Genomic DNA, 19472 nt, shown 5'->3' with positions numbered 1-19472 from the left:
CTTTAAAAACTAGTTTTTTAAAACAGGGTGCCTCCACAAGATGTGGTCACAAAATCAGTGTTTCATGTTGGACTCAACTTAGTTGATATCGTTAGCCTCATAGCATAATTGCCTAAGTCATTTTTTGGCCAAATTGTGATATCTGCCTAACTTTACTCTCCTACCACTGCTGCATCTTTCTGCCTTATTGCCTATGTTCTCCCTATCAGAACACTTGTTAGAGTCCAAAATCACTTTCTGCCTTAGTCATCTCCTTGACTTAGGCATTTTTGCCGCTACATACAAACCAAACTACATTATTTCTATGTAAGAGAAAAATTGCCTTAGTCAGGGCATATTCTGCCTAAGTCACTTTTATCTGTTATGAAAACGATGTGTTTAATTTTTTATGCAAACTTGTTCACACTTGAACTTACTGTTACAATATCAATTAAAAATACCAATGGGCTTACTAAAAATTGTGTGTTTTTTCTTGTTTTCCGAAAATGTTCAAATATGACTTAGGCAAATATGCTATGAGGCTAATGATATAGTAGTTTGGTGGTAAAAATTCCCTAACATACACAACAAACCAAATCACATGCAGTAAACCTGCAGCTTTTAGGGCCCTACAGGGTCTGAAGACCAGGGGCAGGTTCCCACTTTGCCCACTTTGAAACAAGCTTAGTTATAATGGAGAAAGACTGACATTAGCCTTGATTTTTTAAAAAGAGAGTAGGTTAATTATAAAGGCCATACCTTGGTCCTCGGGTGTTTGTGGAATAACTGAAGGCCTGGGTAGATCGCAGGAGACCTGACCAGAGTCAGACATGGTGCCCTCACTCTTGAAAGACTCGATGGAGCAGAGCAGACGGTCAGAAAGCCCGATTGCAGGAAGGGAGGGGATGTTGATCTTCACCTGAACACAAATAATACGTTTACTATTTGGAAGTGGCTGAAACTTTCACAGAATGGAAGGATTATTGCCTGCATTTTAAATTAATTTCTCTGCATAGTGTATAATTCAAACATCTCTGTATAACTGTGAATTTACAATGCAGTTTCTCTTTTAAAGCCTGGAGATTGATTGATTGCTGTTGCCGGATTTACAAGAGTGACTCAGAAAGAGAGGGACAGAGAAGGAGCCAGGAATGGAAAAAAAACAACTTGAGAGACAAAGTGCACTGGAGAGGCTCTCCATCTTCAGGCTGTGAGCACAATCAGCCAGGTCGGTTATAATAAGCCGGTTTGGAGTTTACTAGATCGATCGATACAAAGGCAGGAAGACCTAGAGCCGAGGGTCTCTGATTCACAATGGAAACTGTTTATTACTTATGGTGTGCATGTTTGTGTGACGTGCATGTAAGAGGGGATGTGTTCTGCAGAGAGACAGAAAGAGAAGCAGAGAACAAAGAGAGAGAAAAGCGAAGCAGCACTGTACCTTTTGAGTCTTTTTACAGGAAAGGTTCGGGGGATAGAAGGAGACGATCTTGACACACTGCTGCCTTGGGCTCCACAGCCAGCCATTCTTCTCCTCTGCCCGTCGGCACTCAGACCTCCTGGTGCACCTTCAGACGAAGGATGAACAACTCCCATCAGCCTCTGCTCCACAACCCCTAAACGCTTTTACAAGGCCTCAGAAAAAACAAAGCCTATGGACTCTAACAGATTTTCAATGTGCTTCTGTCAATAACAACCTCATGCCCGGGTGACTTCAAGCAGAGTCTGTGCGGATTTTTAAGATTTTGTTTTATATATATAGGAAAAACACCAAATGCTTTCACTGGTATCTGGTCTTGCAGTATGAAATACATTTTGGATTTGGACTGTTAGTCAAACAAATCAAGCCGTTTAAGCACCCTTTGGGCTCAGGGAGTTACCGTAGTATGGGTATTGACTACTTCTTTATGTTTCATAGACTAAATAACTAACCGTGATGAATGTGTTTAAAAATATGATAAACAATCTATATTACCAACAAAACTTTAGATATCAGGCTAGATTTTTAGGTTTTTCATTATTTAAAATAAAATGTGTAGTAGAAGTAAATAAAGTGTAATATAGATAGACATGTCCTAATAATGTGCAAACAAACAGTTGTACACAATATAATGTAGCATCAGATTTCAATATAAAACACTATTGATTAAATTGTTTTGAAGAGGTAAAAGTGAAGAGAAAAAATCAACAAGTTAGGTAGATAAGTTTTAATTAACTAAGGATTATTTTCATTATCTAGTATGGTGATTATTTTTTCATTTATTAATCATTTTGTCAATTAACATCAGAAAACAGAGAAAAATGTCCATCAAAGTGTGCTAGAGCTTGAGTTGTTGTCATAAAATATTAATATTTATCACAAACCCAAAACCCAAATATATTCAGATAACTACAAAAAAACGGCAGAAATATCACAAATGAGAAGCTGGAACCATCAAATGTTTTGATTATAAAATGATTTTGGAGATTAATCTATTATCATAATAGTGGCTAATTTATTTCCTGTCAATCTTCTGTATTAAACGTTGCAGTTTAAAAGCTTTGGAATGAGTTTGCACTGAGAGTATCAACATCTTTCAGAAGGACACGATTGCTTTTCTGCTTTTTTCTCCTTCCTGATCACATCCTTGCAAAAAACATGATACATACTGGCCCTTCAACCCTCCAGACCCTGATAAATATAGGCTGATGAGAGTAAATTGCACAGACTGCCTTCGCTGCATGAGTCTGACAAACAGCTTTAATTCCTTAAGGCTGCACGGACAACAGGAGATGGAATATAAACACCGAGGGGTACTAAAAGTGTCTGCAATAAAACACTGAACAAATACCCCGCTGTGTTTTACAGATGGAATTGCATGTGTGGGTGTTTGTGCTAGTCTGTCGCTGTGCGCATGCATTTATAAGTGTGTGTGAGATCCTCACCTGCCCTCCAGGACACACCAGCCACAGTAAGGGTCCCTCAGTTCCACACATGATTGGCAGTCTGTCTTTTGGAGGCACGTCTGCACCGGCACCTTGGTGATCTGGAGCATTATAACATGAAAAATGATCAAACAGTGCACCTGAGGGGAGACACTGAACAAAAAATGAGGCATTTAAAATATGGCTCGAAATGATCCTGGGTTTGTCTCAGGTGTGCAGAGTGGGAGTAAAACACATCCTGTCACAGGACATGGTCTCATGTCTGCTCCCCATGTTCAATTACAAAAAACAATTCCCCCTGTCTACATGCCAAGTGTTTATTGTACCCAGTGGTTGACAAAATTCGACACTTACGTTCACTTTACATGCGCTTGAGTGCCTACAAATTGTCAGATTGGCCAGGTGTGCAGAGGTGAGAGAGTAGACGACAATTAAACCTTTCTCTGATATAATCTAGCCTTGTTCCAGACCTCTGAATCACATCTCCGACTTGTTGAGTGATTTCTTATTGTCAAATTACATCTGGAGCAATCACCTTATAAAACATGATATAGTGTTCTAGATTAAAGTACACTATTTGTCTTTGCTTATTGCATATGATTAATGAGTTTCTTTCTGTTTGTTATTTATATTTACACCTTTTGCTTTCGTTTTTGCTGCTCTGACAAGTGAATTTCCTCTTCTTTTTCTCTTAAATATAGCTCCATATCATCAACCTACAATATTAATCACTACTTACATGCTTATGCATCTGCAGCAACAGTCCAGTAATGAAACATATATAATACATATAATCACATAATAAAAGGGACCATTCTGTATGAGTAACCTTACTTTTGATTCCAAAGGATTTGCTCATAATACATATGTACTTTTGCAAACTTAACGTGTTTCTATATTATGTTTTTAGCATTATTTCAACTTTTACTTCACTATAGTATAGAGGATGACCACCGCACCACCTGAATAAATCTTTTACTAAAGTGCAGGAAGCATCAATGAGTCCAAACTGATAGAAGAGATAGCCACACACTTTGATCTATGCAGTATTTCACTTTAGTTATCCTTCATTAAAAAAAGATCAGAGTACTTCTTGCTCCACTGATTGGCCCATGTATTGTACAGCAGATTTACACTCAAAATATATTTGTCAGCACTTGAATATACAGCAGACACTGACTTTGATCTTTTAAAACTTGAGTAATCTAGTCGAATTCTCTATGAAGAAAAAAACATTGAAATGTTTTGCAACAGACAGGAAGCGTAACAATTTGTTTTGGCAAAAGCTAGTCAGACAGTATGTACGTATGTCTTTCAGTGTCTCATGGACATGTGACAGAACTGATGCTTACTCGATGCTTAACTCTTTGTGCACATTAACTGTGACACAATGCTTCTTTTTTCTAGGTTTCAAGAAGACTTTCTTCCATTTTACAAGACTACAATGATTGTGTTTTTGTGCCAAAACGGTAACCTTCACACAGTGCTGTTTCTGAATGACTACTGCGTAAACACATGTTATATGTGTTACAAAAGAGCCCTGACATAAATACACACCTTTTTCTCTGTGGTAATGTATAGGTGGCTTTGACCAAGATCGAAGAAGAGGTTCTTGTTGACCTTCTCTCCGATTGTGTTGCTAGAAGTGGTGCTGTACATATATGGGTCTGCGGTCAGATGTACCTGAAGAGAGAAGAAAACACTTTTTAACACAAAAACAAAAGTCTTTAATTCACACCTCCTGCTTCCCCTAGGCAAGAGTAAAAGCTAAAAGAAATAATATATGGATTCAAGCAGAGAAAAGCAACAGATCAGAAGATAACTCCACCTTGAAGACTTCCCCCTGGTTATTCCCCAAGAAGGCGATGGTGTTATCGTTCTCCACTGCGACAGCCACAGCGGTCAGAAGGCCTGACTTGGTCAACACCGTATTGGCCTTTAAGGCGAACCTCGGCTTGCTGGCCAGAGGGGAAGGCAGAAAGTCTGCACCACACTTGAAGTTTTCCAATGTGTCCTTCTGTAAAAGAAAAAGGACGGAGAAAAGAGATGATGACACATTGTGAAGCCTTTAATCCAAAGGACATAGGTGCTCTAATAAATAAGCTATAATATAATAAAATATATGAATATAAATTCCTCTTATCAATATATACAGTTTGTTTGAATATGTCATTTTTCTCATTCACATGTTACAGTACCTTATGGTATTACTCATTTAGCAAAAAAACTGGCCTCATGCAGCAAAATAATCTTCATTTTTTTCTCATATTCTCTTTTAATTTTCTGTTAAAAGAAAAAATAACAGAAGTCACCAGACTTTCTTCACCATTCAAATCTGAGCAGGTGTTGGGTTGTGTGTGAAGACTTTGACACATTCTACCAACAAATAGTAAAAAGAGCAACTTTTTATGTTCCTCAAATTTGAAACTGATGTTTCCTTGCTTTGGAAAAACAATTTACTGCTTGTGAAAATGAGATGTATTGGTAAGAGTAGTCTAGACCACTCGGAATATTTTCTCTTACCTAAAACAAGAGGAACCATGAGACAAAAATGGTTTATCTCAGAAATCAATGGGTATCAACAAAAAACAAAGACAAATTGTGAACAGAAATAAGAGGAAGTTTGTTTGTCTACTGCTTCCTGCATGAAGCCCAATAACTTATATATGCAAAGATATGTTCTGTGTTTCCCTATGAGAGGTTTTATTGATGGAATATCCACACATGATGAACAGTGGCCTGCTTCATTCATGGTTGAATGATAATACTGTTGGTATGGCAGCTATTTCTGTCAGAGTAAAACCTATTTGTGTCTTTGAGACAGGAATCTGTTCTGGTCAAATAAGCAAAAGCAGGAATTGAAACTGTCTGAAAATTCTCTCTTCGTGAGGGGACAGTTTAAGGTGTTGCTACCCAGTTATTTACATTGTTATCTACAGCAGATTTGGGAAAAATCATAAAATGTTTTGATGTCAGCTATGAAAGACGATGGTGATTTTCCCACCACCGCTATGTGGTATTATTCTGGATGAGTTGAGGGAATTGGGAAAAGAGAAATTGAAGCAGACAAGATGTGTGAGACAGAATGAGAGTTTTAAACAGAACAATAAAAAGAGGATCTGCAGAAGAAAGTAAACACTGAGACATTAAAGTAAACAATGACACGTCTATGCAATATTGATTTCTGCATAGGGATTTCTTGAAAACATATCCTGCTCACATCTGTCATTTCAAACTAATCAGCTGACACAAAAAAAAGCACTTACCGCAATTTTTGATGTGCAGAATTCCTCAGTTCTAGATGAGTAAGGGATGTCCACAGCAGGAAACCCGGAAATCTTTCCTGAGTCGCTGTAGCAGGCGCTTATGATGTCAACCAGCCGCTCATTGATGGAGTTCAGTGGGTACATGCAGAGGGCGGAGTCGTTTTCGTCTCCATCTGGACTTGCCACAATGAAGAGAACCTTATTCCAGGGGTGGACCTTCCCATACGAACCTGATTCAGTCATGACCCGCGCTAGCTCTTTCCCCGGAGAGGCCACATACGCAGCCTGGACTTTGTTGTACTCGTTATATTGGCCGCAGTTTAACTGAAGCTCCGTGTGGGAGTAGTAATGGTGGTCGTCTTCGCAAAGACGAGACACAAAGGTCAGGTTTTTATTATCCGTACCATCAAGTGTCCTGGAAAAGAGGAAATAAACAAAACCGTCCTCTTTGAAGGCAAGGCGGAAGTCATGCATGTACTTGCGAACAAATGGCGTTGTCTGTACCGTAGATGCCTCAATGATGCTCTCAAACACGACCCAATCACGAAAGTCCTGAAGAATTCGTGTGCTGATAAGTTTTGTACTGTCCAGGCTTCCATAGCCCTTTCCAACAAGAAACACACTGAAGCTGTTCCCTTCTCTTGTGTAGGTGGACATGACACCTACCACGTTCACATTATCCTCTATGCTCGCCACATAAGTCCTCTCTCCTTTACTGTCACTGTAATACAGCTGCTGTTCCACGTTGGTCAGGTTGAGGAGGGAACAGATGCCTCGATAGCGGCTGCCGCAGACTACGAGTGAACCATTGGACGGATGGACCAGCAGAAGCTTGTTGAGGTTGGGCATGGGCTTCGTGTCCTGGCAGGTAGAAGCAGGAGGCGTGCAGGTCCGGGCGTCTTCTCTGGGGCCCGTGTCGGCACGAGCCTGCAGGCTGAGCGACGGCCCCAGCTGAAAGATGGTGTTGACGGCCCCCAGGTAGATCCGACCGGTGTTGACGTCCTGGACCACATTGTTGATGGGGGTCTCTGACGTGAACTCCGGGTTGCGGATGTCGCTGCTCTCCTCCTGGGCTCGTAAGACTGACTGGCAGAAGAGGAAGAGGAGGAGGGAGACCCAGCTTGCCATCTCTGGAGAGAACAGAAAGGGAGAGGCGCTTCATTATTAATGCAGTTAAATGCACTTATAAATGCACATTAACCATCAGCAACAAAAGACTACAGTGGAGAGTAGGTGTGTGGTTAACATACAACACTAAACACACATGCAATGTAGCAGTCATGTGGACCAGTCAGACGGCCCAATCACATAAAGTATAAATCAATGTTTTTTGACAAACATGAGAAACTTGTGTCAAGAGATTAACTTGATTTTTGTATGGTTGAAACGAAGAAAATACAATATGTATTTAATAATTAGTGAGCTTTAGTGGTAGATTCTTTTAGCTTTGTACAGAGGTAGACTTCCTGTTTCTCCCTGTTTTAGTCTTTCAGCTAAGCTAAGCTAAGCATCTCCTACCACACAGATATGAGTGGTGTTGGTTTCCTCATCTAACTCTGTGAGAAAGTAAGTCTCAGCGACACCTCAACATTTTGGGAATTGACAATTTGTTTTCTCAATGACCCTTTCACATATCTAGCCATGCAGGTAATTTGTTTTTTATTTGGCATGTGTTTGAGATATCTGTCTCTAAAATTTTGGAAGACGCCCCAAACCATTTGGGTTGAATTCAATTTTGTTTGTCTCAACAAACCAGAGACTTCACACTGAGCTGTTTACTTTGGGACCATTTCTTTGGTACTACAAAGGACACAAAAGGCTACAAAGACACCAAAAGAACTTTAAAGAGATGCAAAACAGCCGCAGAAAGAGATGTAGGCGGTCAAAACAGAGACACAAAAAGATCTCATAGACTACAACAACAACTAGAAAGAGACAAAAAAGTAATACAAAAAGGGGCAACCACAGACAGACATTAACTACAAAAAGACCAAAACAACGACAAAGAGACACAAAACCACAGAGAAACACACAATGACTACAAGAGAAACTAAACTACAATAAACAACGAAAGAGTGTGCTTTGCATCTATGCAAAAGAAGCAGCGCTGCCCTTTGCATGTCTTTGCCCAGGGGGCGTCTGTCTCGTAATCCACACATGTTTAAGAGTCACACATATGAAGCAAGCTATGCCTTAAGCTAACATTGTGTAGTGCAGTTGTTATGTGTGACTCAACTTCCTGCTCCAGTTTTATAAAAGGGTGTGTTATTTCGGATTTAATTGACTTAATATCAGGAATGATCACTGTTGGAAAAAAAAAAACTGCTCTGTGTGGGGGTAAAGAAAGATTAAGGCCGAGAGCTGGATCTCAAACCATAACATAATAAAAGCCTATTTAAAAAGCTTGGATCCCTTCCAACTTCATTTGCACTTTTTTTTCCCCCTTCAACAACACCTCCAGCACTACGAGCTCAGGAAGTACACTGTTTTGTCTCAGGAAACATGATCACACAATATCCCTGTAAAATACAGACAGCATCATGTAGCGGCTAACAGCAGGTGCCTGTGGAGTCGACGCTCGCTGCTGTTTGCCCAGGCTGTGGTAAATATGGAACTGCAGGTGGCTTTGAAGCAGCTATTGCCCACACAGCAAATGTGGGACTATGTTTGCATGTGGTTTTCAGCTCAGATAGAATTCTCCTTCTTACTCCACCTTGCCAGTCAATTCCACCGGCACATTTGTCAAACCAAAAGCCCCTGTTGAAAGTTCCAGGAGGTCGTTTGCCAAGCTGTGTTTTATTATGTTAACCTGCCTTTCTCCCTGGACTAAGTGGGGAGACCACTGATTAGACATTTACCCAGGGGGGGACCTGTTAATTTCACTGGAAACTCCCATTAGCATTTAAGTGCCGACTACTAGATTTGATGATTTTATTTTTATTCCCATTTACTGCCTCAGTCCTTCTCCCCCCCCCCCAAACCAATTTCACTGCGTAAATGTATCATGCCCTATTCAATTCATAGCCTTAAATATTTCAATTAAAATTGAAATAGTGCAATAAAATCTGTGTCTGTGCCTTCGTCAGGACAGAAATGTGCGCGGTTGGTTTTTACAGCTTTAATTACGAGGGCGGGGTAGTCAGCGTCTTGTCAAGATTTAACTAAGAGGAGCAGGCAAAAAAACATTTAATTTAGTCTACATGCACACTGAAGAGGTGGACAGAATAAAATGAATATCAACTGAACAACAATCTCAGCTCTGAAGTAAGAAAACTTTCAATTACAAAGACAGATCCGCTGGCTGAATTGAATGACAATTACAATCATGTGTCAGCTTTAAGAGGCACCACAATAACTCACTTTTATGTTTGGGTTTTCAAGGAAAAGTCACAAAACTGCATAAACTGCAAAACGTTCTTGCAGCCTCGAAATGTTGACAAAATAAACAGACACACTTTGTCAGTGAAGCTGCACTGACAAAGACTGGTGGAAAATTGAAAAATGCTCACAGAGACCCAGACGAAATGGCCTTAAAAATGATCACACACTTAAATGAACACCTCTGTGAGGCAATCTCGGAGTAATAAAATTTGCTCTGTAAAAGTGAGCTTCACAAAGCCTAACTTAGGGCGTATTTAGGGCAGGGCTGCCTTTTAGCCACAAGACGTTAGAGCTAGAATGCAGGCAGCCTTCTACTGAAGGCACAACAAAGTGAATGCTTTTGATAACTGAAACGTGCCATTTCCGTGTTCTTCAAATGTGCACTGAGGGTGTGAACTTTAAGGTGTAAGGAACACTAACCCACATCTTATTTACTGTCTTTCTCCACCTTCTTCAATTATTATTACTCCGTTTTTTATTTATTTCCTCCTATCTTTGTTTTCTCATTCTGTCAAGTACTAACGTTTGGCTCTATAAGGTGCTTCAGCATATAAATACACATTATATCTTTCTCAATATGTAGTTTGTAGTTGCATTTCTAAGTCATGTGACCTTCATTTAAACCACCATGCAGACTGTTTTCTCACCATAAGCTGCTATTTGACAGTCTGTTGATGGTTAAACAGTTTTGACTAGACAGGTTCAGGTAGTCTGACATGCCACATGACCTTTAATGTGCATTTTTTTGTTTGTGGAAACACCAAACAGGAAAATCAAGTGTTTTGTAACTTCATCAGCAGCTCCTGCACATGCTAATTACACCAATTGTAGGTCTGTGAATCTACATAATGTCTGAAATTAAACAACAGCTGTTTGCTTAATGTGGCCGATTTTTTTTCCTCTCCGGTTTTTGTACACAAAGAAGTCTAAATATTGGTTGTGATTGTAAATATGGGCAGCAATTGAAGCATGACTGCCTCCCTGAATGTACCTCTATTGTGTGCCATCCGCCAAAAAAACTGTAATATCCATATTTCTATCAAATCGCTCAGCCATGATACAGACCACACAGAGTGACTCCACAAAAGGTGGATTATGTCAATGGTTTCTGTGACAGAAAATTACTTGATTCCTTTGACTTCCAATCAAACATGCTGTGACAAAGCAACTTCCTCAGTATGTAATGCACAATGCAAGGACAATGTCTCAGGGTGCTCATGTAGGTTACAGAAAACTCCAGTTCCACTTACATCCATGACTTCAAAGAGTCCTTTTCCTACTCATGCAAGTCCTATAGCCAGCCCTCGATCACGGAAAAAAAAAAAAAAAAAAAGAGTGTCACACAAATTTCCCTCAGATCCTGCATTGTGGGTCAGTGCAAACGAAATTCTTAACATATTTCAAAGGAGCCTGTTCTCTCCTAGGATGTCTCCTTCTGTCGCTCTATCACTTTTCATCCTTTTTTCATGGGCTTAATCCTGAACGCTGGAATTAAAGAGGCTTCAAAGAGCTGAGGAGAGGCAGACGTCTGGTGGGGGTGACACAGGTGGAATGAGGCCCATTTCTCCGCAGACCAGCCCACCTCTCTCTTTTCTCAACATGTCTCTAAGCTGCTGAGAGAGAACATGGCAAGTGGGCATACCATCCAACACGTGGCTATTCTGAATAAATAAAAAAGCAGCTAAATTTAGAGGCTGCGTGCTGCATCAGCCTGCAGCTAATGAAGCCTCCAATGGCTCGGGATAAATAATAATGAAACATCATGTGCTAATGAAGCTGGCACATCTGACAAATGTGATCCTGTGAAAGAAACAATAGATGAATTATAACTGGCTGATATTTGGTAAATCTCAACTAATTCCTTGGCACGTAAAAACAAACATTTACACAGAGTCGTTAAACTGAACTGACTGAACTGTCCTCATAGTTGCTGGCTGAAACAGTGAGTTTAGAAATGGAGCTCCCCTCACTGGTGACTATACTAAGCATCATTACATAATGCACGTTGGCTCCCTTGTTAAAAGCTTTTTAAAAGGCTGCATAGCCATAGAAAAGATAATGTTTCAATAACTCTGTAGCACATAGGTGGCTCTTGAACTACTAACCTGAAAATATTTGAGGGATGTCCCCAACTGAGAGTCAAATGTGATTGGTAAAGCCATGCCTATCGTTGAGGGATCGTCAGATCTGGGTGTTTTTGTTGTTTTCTTAACTGCTCATTAATGCCCCTCTGGTTAAGCTTGAGGTATCTCTGGAGAAATAGCTAAAGCAACAATAATTAACCAAGATACATGTTTCAAAATGGACAGCGCCGTTTGTTGTGTGTAACAGGGGGGCATTTGTGTGTGTGCGCTGCTGTCCGTAATGACACAGAGCGGAAGACAGACAGATAAAGTGGACATCTGATCTTTAGGACATTTTTGGGCCTAATTTTGTGACTTTCATTTCACACGGACAGGTATTTAGTTTTTTTTCTGACTAGATTTTAGTTAAACGTACTGTTGTACAAAGCTATCTAGCTCTTAGATGATCGCAAGTAGGAGTAATTTGCTATGATTCCCTGTTAAAAAAAATCAAACTAACATTGGCTAAACTTAAGATAAGCCAGTTTTTGTTATTGTGAATCCGTCTAACTTGTTGACCAAGTCAGAGTCCAGACCATTCTTAAAAAAAACTAAACAGTATAAACGGTGCTTGTCCTTGCTCTTTTAGTGACACACCAGCAGCATGCGCCTAAACATTAAGAGAAAAAGTGAGTTGTTGCATGCTCAGGCTTGAAAATAGCACTTGAAGGTGTGTTTCTTTGTTGGCTTCCTGGTCATTACACACATGCACACACTCCTTTATTTATGACAACTACAGTGCAGTCTCTTTCAACCTCCCTCGACAAGTTAGGACATGTCTGGACAGGAAAAGAAGCTCTCAGCAGAGGAAAATGAAGGATAATTGAAAAATGGCAGGTGTGCACACAAACACACAGATTCATAGGCTTAGAGATACATGTGCACGCACCGATACGTGCACCAGCACAGTTTGAAGTGCTGACAAGGTAATCCCACTCCGACCACACAGAGACACTCTTCTCTTCAAACAGCCACGCTGTGTCCCTTTGACACAGGGGCACTAAAACCCAGCATGGCAGTCCGCATGCCTTCCAGCCAATCCTCTCTCCACACAACACCCGTATCCCCCCTTTCTAGGACAACACCCACCAGGATCAAGACTACGAGCGTGCCTGCTCGAGGGAGCAACATATCAGGAAGGAGAAAACAAGAGTGTGGGATGTATGTGTGTGTGTGTGTAATGATTAGATCACACACACACAAACACTCTGCTGACCTGGCGAGTTTTGAACCAGCATGAGTGCTCCTCTCACTCATTAAAACAGATATGGAAAGGAAACTGATATTATAAATATAAAAAAACAGACACCCTACCCTGAAAACATAATAGGATATCACCCCATACTGCGATCATTCATATTCAGCACTTTCTTTATCGGAGAGCTGGCTTTGACAGATGCCAGGGTCTGACATTGATGTGTGTGTGTGTGTGTGTGTGTGTGAGAGAGGGGGGGGGGGGCGTCTTCACATTGAAGCCGCTTTCAGTGTTATACGCTGATAAAAGTGAACTGCTATTAAATTACTTGCATGTCCCCAGAGGCCCCGGGGCTGGGCGGAGACGGGGTGAGCGAGGGGTTAATGCTCTAAAGTAAATCGTGCGGTGTCTCTCGCAGTGTGTGGGATGCTGAAAAGGCCTGATAAAGTGTACAAGGAAACATGACAACGTGGGTTAGGAGCCATACAAGGAGCCGGAAATGAGGGGTGGATCTTCATCCTTTATTTTCCCGCCGCTGTCCAGGGAAGGATAGGCAGGAACAATCAGCATTGTTAGAAGATGAAACATGAAGTGGGAGAGTGTAGAGAACTCTTTCTTTCTTTGCATGTCTCCCAATCTTTTTATTATTATTTTTTTGACATGCCAAGGCTCTTGTCGCATCTTTACAGTGAAATTGTTTCACAAGTTGCAATGGGAGGCTGTTGTGACGATGGCAATCCAATTTCCATATGAACAATTACCCTGCCGTCAGGGTTGGCAGTTCATTTATTTCAATTTGACTGACTGGGAGAACCACGCTCACCAAAGCAGCCAGCCCAGCCATTGTATTCAGGGCACCAGGCGGGGGATTGATGGGCCAGCTCCATTTCAGTGGGATCCAGCTGCTCTGGCCTAAATATGCTAACACCTTTAAAGTTGGCCCGTGACCCAAGGAGTGTGTGAATCACACTTTGCTCTCCTAATAGACCGTGTGTGTGTGTGTGTGTGTGTCCATTCTCACGCCTGTGTGCTTGTGTCTCTTGTGTGTCTACATGCCTCTTGTGTATGTTTGTCTGTGTTGATGTATGACCAGGAGTCATGGGTGCGAGCGTAACCCGCACACACTGGCACCATCCTTTTAGGCACAGCACTTTTCCTCATTAGGACTGATAGGCTGTTTGTGTGTCCGCTTACCGCTCTGTCACCATTTTCAAGGCTCCTGCTATCTCCCCTCTGCCAGCTGGACACTTGAGCAGCGTCAACGCACACAAGCTACACATTTGAATGTGCATGTGTGCAGGGATATGCACGCACATGCACACACGCGCACACACACACTCACTTTTCATACCTTTCTGCGCAGCCAGCCTCAATGTCTCTTGTAATCTCTCAATCTCTGTTTGTCTTTCAAACAAACACACAAACGCAACCTCTCGGTGTCTGGGCAGCAGCAGCTTGGGCTAATCTCCCAATGCTAACTGGCCTCCCCCACCCCCAGCTGGATGTTGCAGCTCTCCAGCGGGACAGAGTGGCTGTTTGCTGTGTGGACACAGCTGGCGGATGTGGGGAACCTGATTAAACGGCCTGGCCTGGCGGAGAAGAGCTACTTTCAGGAGCCAATGGCTTCTCCCCGACACCGCCGCCACATCCAGACGGTTGCTAATACACACAAACAGTTGTAGGGGCAGGCATGCATATACAAGCTCACTAATCAACTCGATTCACTCACAGATATGAATCTAAGAGCCAACACTGTTGCTGCTTTTGAAAAATGCTGCCCACATCCACAACAGGGGCTGCAACTAAAGATTGTATTCATTATCAGTTCATCTGTTGATTTTTATTATTACTGATTAATCATTCAGTCGAGAAAATGTCACAAAACTGAATTATAGAATTAATGTCATTGAATAATGAAGCATTCTCTCAAACTCAAAACAATGGAGGCAATTTGGTCAGAACCTAAAAGTACCTAAAAAACCCAGAGATATTCCATTTAAACCACTAAAAAAAACCTGCAAAACTGTAACAGACATTTTTGTTTGACAAATGACTCAAATGATGATGGAAATTGTTGCTGGTTAATTTTCTGTCCATCAATTAATCGCTTAGTCGACTAATCGTTTCAGGAACTCATTTTCTTTGACACATTGCTTGATGGCTTCAGGGCGTTTTCTTTTTCTCCCTCTCTTGTCAGAGATCAGACTCTCTTTATGGAACAGGTAATGACTCATTGTCTTGCTCAAGGGCACTTCAGCAGGTCTGATGCTTGCTCACACAGAGAGTTAAATCCCTGCTCCTTCTAGTTGGGGGGCAGCTTCTCTAATCCGTACAGCACCCCGAGGCGATGCTCTGCTCTCGACGCACACTCATCCTGCACTTACATACAGCGCGCACTCACGTTGCAACACACATGCAGCCACAATTAAGAAGTCAGGCAGGCAGACTGACTGCTGGGAAGGAATCCATTACACACCTTATTGGTTATAATGATTTCACTTCACCAGCATAAACGCCAATGAGCCATGAAGGTATCTTGTAATGTGGTTTAGTCTCAGTGCCCAGCTTTAGTTTGGTTTCAAGGGGAATACTGATCTTATGGTGACTGATTGCTCGCCTGCCCTCTTATAGGAATTCACATGAAATCTCTAACAGCGCACAAGGAGATGTAGCCAATGTGTGTTTATAGTAGCTTCAGTCTTAAAGGAATAGTTTTGGGAAACATGCCTGTTTGCTTTCTTTCCAAGAGTGGGATGAGAAGATTGATACCAACCTCATGTCTGTGTGGAAAGTACAGAGGTGGAGCGGGGACGTGCTAAGCCTCGCTTAAAATAAATACTGGAAAGCAGGGAGAAGCAGCAAGCCTGGTTCTGTCCAATGTGAAAATATACAGCTTCCAACACCTCCGAAGCTCAGCAATCAACACTTTGTATCTCGTTAGTTTAATCAGTGCACAAACTGACAATTTGTTTATCCGGTTTACAATTTGTTCATCCATCTGTCATGTACTTCTATGCAGCGTCTTTGGCTGTAGCGTGGGCTGGAAGACATGGTTGGTGAGCATAGATGTGGTCTCTGTGTCCCATGGTAAGAAACCTGGTAACCTCACTACGACGTTTAAAAGACTCAATGTGCATGTGGTTTTTTTCATTAAAAACTCTATTTGCATCTACATGTGATGTACACATAATTACGCTCCCTCTTTTGTGAACCTCACTCAACACCTTTGCAGAGAAATCAGGTTATAGTGTAGGTCAGCAGGTCAGTGATCAGATGTCTTTCCTACCATACACCTTATTTAACATTTCTTAATTTAACTGACACTGCTTACTGCTGACTTTCTCTTCTTTTTCCCTGCTGTGTGTTTCTGTGTTGGAGCAGATTGACGACGCAGCGAGAGGACAGACGGACGGAAATCTTCTCCGCACAGCATGAAAGCGTTTAAATTTATCAAATGAATGTTCCATGGGGGGAAACAGACATTTGTAGACTTCTGGAGGGTACCTTGTGTTATTTTCAGTCTGACTTGAGAAGGAATTATTTTAAATACAAGGAAGTATCAGTTGTAATTATTACAAGTAATTATCTGCCCTTTCATCCACCTGCTCTGCAATTACTTGTCTGAAGTCATTCTCTGATTAGAGCCCATAAGAAACTTGGTTACAGGTTTACAAGTCTTTTTCAGGGATAGGGATGGGAATTGATAAGATTTTGTTGATACCATTGTTACCAATTATTGATTCTGCTTATGATCTGATTCTTTATCAAACCCCTTATTGATTCCTGATCAATTTTTTGTGGAAAATTAGTAGGACTACACTTGTTTTAGCATCAACGCAACTTTTTTCATGATCTCTGAGGCAGTTGAGTTGTACACAGTGCAGACAAAAATAGGAGGATATTTGTACAGCATTTGTTTTCATTTAGGTTTTCTTATTCAAAAGAAAAAATCTGCTAAGCCTGCCTGCGAAGCTTTGATGGTATAAACAAAAATGATATTTACCCTCTGTTACGGACATGCTGCTTAGATGGGAAGCAGTGGCATTTGTGCAAAAATATATATTTCATTCTTGGAAATTAAGCCCATGTTGCAAGGAAAGATGCTTCACCATATTGCTGGTGTTTGCACCCTTTAAATGATCATTTACTAACATAACAAGCTGCACTGTTGTCATGTTTCTTTGTGAAATGAAGCTACGCCTTTTCCTAAGTATTTTCCCCTTCACCATGACTTGTTGTTGTTGCATGTTTCCAGCTTGCAAGTTTGAAGCCATTGGTGTGCAATGTGCAACTTTCCAAAAATATGTGGGCATTGTTTCAAGGAATTGAGAAATTACGATGGATCAGACAATTTGGAACTTGCACTCAGCCCGAACAAGTTCTTGCAGGAAATAGTTATCTTGCAGGGGAAATCAGGTTTCTTTAATCCCCTATCAAGTTTACATGACATCGAAGAAATGAGCTTACTAAAAAAAGCCCAATGTAACCGGTTTACTGATGAATAGATAGAGTAACAAACTGGGCAGTCACTGCACCCATCTGTTGTTCCCATAAATTGTTCCAGGAACTAACTCCCCCTGAACCACAAGCGTTTTCTTTAACGTAACTTTTTGAGTATCTGTTAAACAAACGAGATACAACATGTTAGTGATTAAGTTTTGCAGGTGATGCTGGATACATTTTTAATGCACAGGTATGTGATTGTTATCAATGTCCTCACTCTGGGAGACAAAGCAAACAAGTGCAACCTCAGAAAATGTTGAGCCATTTCTCTAAACACGGGTAAGGAAGTGTATGAACAGATTTAATCACTCGCAGCTTGCGCTCTATTCAGATGTGTGAGAGCTGAATTAGAGAGAGAGGTTACCTCAGGAAAGACGGCAGGAGGGATGAGAGATGATCGAGAGGCAGAAAGACAGGACCAGAGGGAGGACAATCTCACACACGTTACTGACTGCGTCTCTATAGTTCCTTTGTGCGAGCTGGCAGGTGCCTGTCACTTGTCAAGATGAGTCAGAGTGTGGATAGTGACTGAGCATTGTAATGGTAGTGGCATAAGCGTCGGCTGAGGCCCAGAAAGATTCCAGCTTTTGGTAATGACTAACAGCTATCAGGTAATAGCCCAAAGATTAGCCAGCTCTCCTCAGCATATGGAGAAAAGGTCACGTTTGGAGCTTAAAAGGTAATGGCTAAATTAGCTGCAAAAAATACCTCATAAAATTAAATAGCTTCTAGCGAGAAGGAGTACTTTCCGCTGGCCGTGCAGAAGGAAATAGACTTGGCTACTTTTTAATTAGTCGGACGACGAGAACTAATCACAGGAAGGGTAGAGTCTGATAAACGTGTGTATGCCTCGACACGAGAACCTCGACTCATAACACAAGAGCACCTTCCAACTTCCCCCTTCTCTCACGTATTACTGAAAAAACACATTTGCTTGATCTACCTCCAGCACTTCTCCTTAGTGTTACGCACTCCTACCAAATGTTCTTGATGCTATTGAAACCACTTCACAACACTCACCCGTCCATCAGCCGACCCTCACAATCTTCATCCATCATCTATCAGTGATTCTGCAGCCGGAGGGGAGAGAGCTGCTAAGCAGGGCCTGACTAATGGCTAAACAAACACCATTATCAGGCCTCGGTGGCCGAACGCTGAGCTACAGGAGCCCCAGAGCAGCTGAGGCTCTTTAATACTTAATCCCTGCTGCCCTGCACTGCTAACGGCTGCTCTAAACTAAACTACGATGGGCTGCACTGAAGGTCGACTAATGAGGGAATAAGCACAGACACGAGAGAGAGGAGGAGGTAAAGAGGATAGTCATGCATACATGCACACATGTGCACAATCACTCGCTGCAAACACAGAGTGGAGAATAGATGTATTAAAAGGGGCTAGACAGAAGTGTGGCCCTCTCGTCTTGGCCAATTCCCTCTCTAAAAAAAGGCTCTGGGAGAAGTTAATGAGCCTGTTACAGCCCCACAGTTCCCCTGATAAGGCCGCTGATTACACCACATGTTCGGGCAAGAGGATTGTGCGCGTGTGTTTGCATGCACATTTGTATTTGTGTGTCACCTGACCCACAGCGGTCATCTGCTAATCGTACGTTCACAAGTCAGGAATGCACATTTTCTGATAAACACACTTTCACACACCAATCACCACCGCTCGAGGCGCAATCCTTCCCTCTCGCACTCACTCACTCGCCTACATACGCCAACTAAGTCACACCCGTGATCACATTTCACACACACACACTTGCATAGGCACACACTCAATCAAGTGTGACTGAGTGAGAGAGCCACTCAATGAGAGTGGGTGATTAGGCCCTCGGAGAGTAGGCCTGACCTTTCCCTCCACATCAAGTCCTCCCTGCGCATGTGTGTTTTTATGAGTCAGTGGCTGTAAGCTCTCGGGCCCGCGCCACTTCACTTCAAATGTCACTGATTTAAATGAGATGGCCAGACAGACAGAAGGACGGGAAGGGGAGAAGGAGGAGACAGAAGGAGGGATGCATGGAATGACAGAAAGGAGAAAACGTGAGAAAAGTGAGAGGATTATTTTTACAGTAGGCTGCAAAAAATAACTTAAGGATAAAGA

General features: G+C 41.7%; 1 protein-coding gene across 1 annotated transcript in view; it reads right to left on the bottom strand.

The window, feature by feature from the left end:
* Positions 1-19472, bottom strand: part of plxnb2b (plexin b2b) — a 126810-nt gene that overhangs the window by 41271 nt on the left and 66067 nt on the right. The window contains exons 3-8 of the mRNA XM_059334581.1: positions 6171-7300; positions 4733-4921; positions 4462-4587; positions 2905-3005; positions 1421-1547; positions 739-898 (exon numbers count right to left, since the gene is read on the bottom strand). Coding sequence (XP_059190564.1) covers positions 739-898; positions 1421-1547; positions 2905-3005; positions 4462-4587; positions 4733-4921; positions 6171-7298 — 1831 coding nt within the window. The 5' untranslated portion in view covers positions 7299-7300. The remainder of the gene's footprint in view (positions 1-738; positions 899-1420; positions 1548-2904; positions 3006-4461; positions 4588-4732; positions 4922-6170; positions 7301-19472) is intronic.

This window comes from Centropristis striata, chromosome 6 (assembly GCF_030273125.1).
Source record: "Centropristis striata isolate RG_2023a ecotype Rhode Island chromosome 6, C.striata_1.0, whole genome shotgun sequence".
Taxonomy (NCBI): Eukaryota; Metazoa; Chordata; class Actinopteri; order Perciformes; family Serranidae; genus Centropristis; species Centropristis striata.
The sequence above is the reverse complement of the archived record's forward strand: the minus strand, read 5'-3'. Positions and strand labels throughout refer to the sequence as shown.